The following is a 4,760-nucleotide window of genomic DNA, read 5'->3' on the forward strand; positions in this document are numbered from 1 at the left end:
AGCGGGTGCCCTGGGATCCTGGACTCATGGCTCAGGGGAGGCCAGCTGGACCGGACCCAATCTGTGTCTGTCTTGTTCCAGGGCCCTCAAGGCCCCCGAGGCGACAAAGGAGAGACTGGAGAGGCTGGCGAGAGGGGACTGAAGGGACACCGTGGCTTCACTGGTCTGCAGGGTCTCCCTGGCCCTCCTGTGAGTATTGCTGCCTGTGCTTGGCTCCCCGAGGCCTCCGCCTGCTCAGAGCCACTTGAGTTTCCCACGCTGCTAAGACGTGGTATCAGCCTAAGGAATGTCCAGGACTTCTCAGGGTTGGAGGGAGGAGCAGGTGGGATGGGAATAGGGTAGGGCCCATATCTATTCCTCCAACTCCATGATATATGTATTCACGGCCCCCCATCCTGGAAGACGGGGCCCTGTCTGTGCTGACCTCTGACCTTTGCCTCTTCCTTCTGCACAGGGTCCTTCTGGAGACCAAGGTGCTTCTGGTCCTGCTGGTCCTTCTGGCCCTAGAGTAAGTGGGATGGAGCGCATCCTTCCTCAGGGTGGGGCCAGGGCGCTGGCCAAGCGGCCAATTGGGAGGGAAGTGTGGCTGCTTCTGGGGAAGCCTTGTGCTCAGAGGCTCACTCTGCAGCCGAGGGAGGACCGGCTCAGTGTGACTGTGGCCAGGAGAGCACCTGAGATCACAGGTAGGATGAACATGCAAGGAGCTCCCAGGAACAGGAATTACAAAGAAGAGCTTAGGAAGGCAGGGGAGCGTGAAACCAGTTTGGGGCCTATGACTGAGAAACGCGGAGATTGGGACAGAGTGGCTAGTGCTCAGGACGGCCGCGTAACCAGCCCCAGCTACTCCCGACCTTCCGTTTGCTGATGACTGTTCTCTCCCTCCTCTCTCCCCGGCCTGCAGGGTCCTCCTGGCCCCGTCGGTCCCTCTGGCAAAGATGGCTCTAATGGAATCCCTGGCCCCATTGGACCTCCTGGTCCCCGTGGACGTTCTGGCGAAACAGGCCCCGCTGTAAGTGCCCTGACTCCTTCCCTGCTGCCTGGGGTGTCCCCAGCATCCCAGAGGCGTGAGCTTTTGGGGGCAGCAGCCTGCAGCTAATGGGGATGGCATCCTTTATCCTGGGCTCTCCCTGGAGGTTCCCACGATTGGTGTTGGGAAACAGAAGAGGGGGGCTAATGAGGAAATAGGGAAGGTGCTATAGTTTTCCTGGTCCTGGCCTGCTGCACCCTCCCCCGCCCATGGGACTGAGAAGAAAACACTCTAGTGCCTTTCAGCAGGTGGATGGACACAGGAGGGGCACCTCCCCGCAATTCCAGGCTGATTTCTCCGTTTTCTGATGCAGGGTCCTCCTGGAAATCCTGGACCCCCTGGCCCTCCAGGTCCCCCCGGCCCTGGCATTGACATGTCAGCCTTTGCTGGCTTAGGCGGGAGAGAAAAAGGCCCCGACCCCATGCAGTACATGCGGGCCGATCAGGCAGCCGGCAATCTGAGGCAGCATGACGTAGAGGTGGATGCCACGCTCAAGTCCCTCAACAACCAGATTGAGAGCATCCGCAGCCCCGAGGGCTCCCGCAAGAACCCCGCTCGCACCTGCCGGGACCTGAAACTCTGCCATCCAGAATGGAAGAGCGGTGAGCCTGGAGGGCAGGCCCTGGCCCCAGGGAGGAGGGCAGCCATTGGGCTTGGCCCCTTCGGAGCCAGGGAGGAGGCACCTCTTAGTGCAGGGCAGAGGTGGGCCTGGAAGGTTCTGGCAGACAGCTGCTCTCCCATAAGCAGAGAAACTGAAGCCCTGGCTCCTGTCCTGCCATGGCTGCATGGTAGAGTTCCATCCTCCAGGCAGACACTGCACCTGCCCGGCTGCTCACGGCCCCATTTAGCACTGACTTTCCCATTCAGCCCCCTTCCCTTGATCCCTCTGTCCCCCCTGCCTTGGGCCACATGTGGCCCTCACACCCTGCTCCTCTCCCCCTGGTATACCTTCTGTCTTTGAGCCTCTTGGGAGGGTGTGTCTGTGCCTGTCTGAGCCCTGAAGGGGCGTTGTCTCCTCCCCCTGCAGGAGACTACTGGATCGACCCCAACCAGGGCTGCACCTTGGACGCCATGAAGGTTTTCTGCAACATGGAGACTGGCGAGACCTGCGTCTACCCCAACCCAGCGAACGTTCCCAAGAAGAACTGGTGGAGCAGCAAGAGCAAAGACAAGAAACATATCTGGTTTGGAGAAACCATCAACGGTGGCTTCCACGTGAGTGCCTGCTTGCTCTTGGCCAGAGAGCTCTTCTCTCTCCCTGGAAGTTTTTAGCACCGTGCGCACATTCTCACCAGTTTTCTCTGGGGCCACAAGGAAGGAAGGAGGAGGAATAGCATTTTCTCCCATTTAGAGGTGGAGGAAGAGGTCTTTGGAGGCTTGCTCTACACCCTGGAAGCAAAACCATCCTCCCTTGACCTGCTCCCCCAACCCCCTTCAGCTCCTCTGAACCCTGGGCCCTGGAGCCCCTGGTCCCATTGAAGGTCACCCCCAGGCCTCACACCACTGCTCTCTGCCCTAACAGTTCAGCTACGGGGATGACAACCTGGCTCCCAACACTGCCAACGTCCAGATGACCTTCCTGCGCCTGCTGTCCACTGAAGGCTCCCAGAACATCACTTACCACTGCAAGAACAGCATAGCCTACCTGGACGAAGCAGCTGGCAACCTCAAGAAGGCCCTGCTCATCCAGGGTTCCAATGATGTGGAGATCCGGGCTGAGGGCAACAGCAGGTTCACGTATACGGTGCTGAAGGATGGCTGCACGGTGAGTCGGCTGCTGGAGCTGCTAGAGACATGAGCTGCCCAGGGCCCAGGATTCAGGCTGAGCGGGCGGAGGGTTGGCCCCCAGCAGATGTCATGGTCCTAAAGTGAGGGACTCATCAGAGGTGTGTGCCATGTAGAGAAGACATGCAGAGTGACAGGTGGGGGAGAGGTATATGCTGTTCTCCTTGGCTCAAGGGAAATAAGACCTTACCCAGTGTGTCCAAAGACTCTTGTAGGAGGATTCCTGTAATGTTCATGGGCTGACTATGAGATGGAATGACAAGGGGGTCACAGGCGGGGAGCTCACTGCGGGGAGTGGGAAGGAGGAGAAGGGAGGCCCTGCTGGGAAGGGCAGGAGTAGAGGTGGAGAGGGTTCTGGCCAGCCAAGAAGAGGTCTAAGGAGCACCAAGTGTGTTTTTCACTTTGTGTTCTGTGATGCTCGGTGTTGGGGTCCTGGGCAGCTGGCATTGGATTTCAAGGTATCACTGAATAGTGTCTCCTCTCTTTCTTCTCCAGAAACACACCGGTAAGTGGGGCAAGACTATGATCGAGTACCGGTCACAGAAGACCTCGCGCCTCCCCATCATTGACATTGCACCCATGGACATAGGAGGGCCTGAGCAGGAATTTGGTGTGGACATAGGGCCTGTCTGCTTCTTGTAAAAACCCGAACCCAGAAACAACACAATCCATTGCAAACCCAAAGGACCCAAGTACTTTCCAACCCCAGTCACTCTAGGACTCTGCACTGAATGGCCGACCTGACCTGATGTCCATTCATCCCACCCTTTCACAGTTTGGATTTTCTCCCCTCTCTTTCTAAGAGACCTGAACTGGGCAGACTGCAAAATAAAATCTCGGTGTTCTATTTATTTATTGTCTTCCTGTAAGACCTTTGGGTCAAAGCAGAGACAGGAAACTAACTGGTGAGAGTCAAACGCCCCCTGAGTGACTGCCCCCCAGCCCAGGCAAGAAGACCCACTTCGGGTGCCGGGCACAGGAACTGTGTGTCCTACACAATGGTGCTATTCTGTGTCAAACACCTCTGTATTTTTTAAAACATCGATTGATATTAAAAACAAAAAAAATTATTGGAAAGTATGTATGGACTCGAGCTTTGTTCTTTATTTCCCATTAGTCTTTGTTCTCCAGGCGTGACCAGATGGCCATCTGAAGGCTTTCTTTTGTTGACTTTTCAACCAAAGGGCGGGCACTGAGCCACACTGCCTGGTTTAGTGACCTCACATGAACACAGACTTGCCTCTTTTTGTCAACCTTGGCACTGTGTGGAACCCAGGGGTGAACTGGGGCTAGAGACCAAGATTTGGGAAGGGAGGGACAAAGGAGGGATGACAGTAAACACGGCACAGGACTCTGCGTAGATTAGTGCAAGGGAAATGATATGCTCCGAGCTCAGAGGATGGGACAATGTGTGGGCTACATCTTGCTGGGCGGGTGAGGTTGAAGATGCTCCTGAGGGAGGAGGGGGTGTGGAGAGTGGGGAAGGAGAGGGGAGGGAATCTTTGGGGGGCCCATGCTAAGGACACACAATCAGGCAATCTTGGTGACCTACTTATTTATGTCTTTTTCCAAGACTTTTAGATCAAGGAGAGGTGGGAGTGTTGAACACTTAACCCACCCCTATTCCTCTTTCCCGCCCCTGTACCTCTGTCCCCCCATTCTATACTTCCTGGACCTACATTTAAAGCTTCTCTGCACTTCCTCCCAACAGCGGGCTTATGAACAGACAGCCTCTCATCTCTCCTTACCATCAGGTGTCCCTTGCTTTCCAATGACTTGTGTATGTGGCAAAAATGAGGAAGCTGACACCTTCTCCACTAGAGAGGGCTAGTTCATAATTTAGAATAAACAACCCTTCCATCTATCAAGAGAGCTAATGGGAGCCAAGGGGAGAGCAGTGAGGTGTACAGATGCTTATTAAAATATTTCCTTAGACAATAGGTGGAAA

General features: G+C 55.6%; 1 protein-coding gene across 2 annotated transcripts in view; it reads left to right on the forward strand.

Annotated features, from left to right (window-relative positions):
- COL2A1 (collagen, type II, alpha 1) overlaps window positions 1–3,892 on the forward strand; it is a 31,389-nt gene extending 27,497 nt beyond the window's left edge. For both annotated transcript variants that reach the window (XM_005877380.2, XM_005877379.2), the window contains 7 exons: window positions 82–189; window positions 455–508; window positions 902–1,009; window positions 1,341–1,629; window positions 2,055–2,242; window positions 2,550–2,792; window positions 3,308–3,892. In XM_005877380.2, coding sequence (XP_005877442.1) covers window positions 82–189; window positions 455–508; window positions 902–1,009; window positions 1,341–1,629; window positions 2,055–2,242; window positions 2,550–2,792; window positions 3,308–3,454 — 1,137 coding nt within the window. In that variant the 3' untranslated portion in view covers window positions 3,455–3,892. The remainder of the gene's footprint in view (window positions 1–81; window positions 190–454; window positions 509–901; window positions 1,010–1,340; window positions 1,630–2,054; window positions 2,243–2,549; window positions 2,793–3,307) is intronic.
- The last annotated feature ends 868 nt before the right edge of the window (window positions 3,893–4,760 follow it).

Source organism: Myotis brandtii, unplaced genomic scaffold, assembly GCF_000412655.1.
Source record: "Myotis brandtii unplaced genomic scaffold, ASM41265v1 scaffold517, whole genome shotgun sequence".
NCBI classification, from domain to species: domain Eukaryota; kingdom Metazoa; phylum Chordata; class Mammalia; order Chiroptera; family Vespertilionidae; genus Myotis; species Myotis brandtii.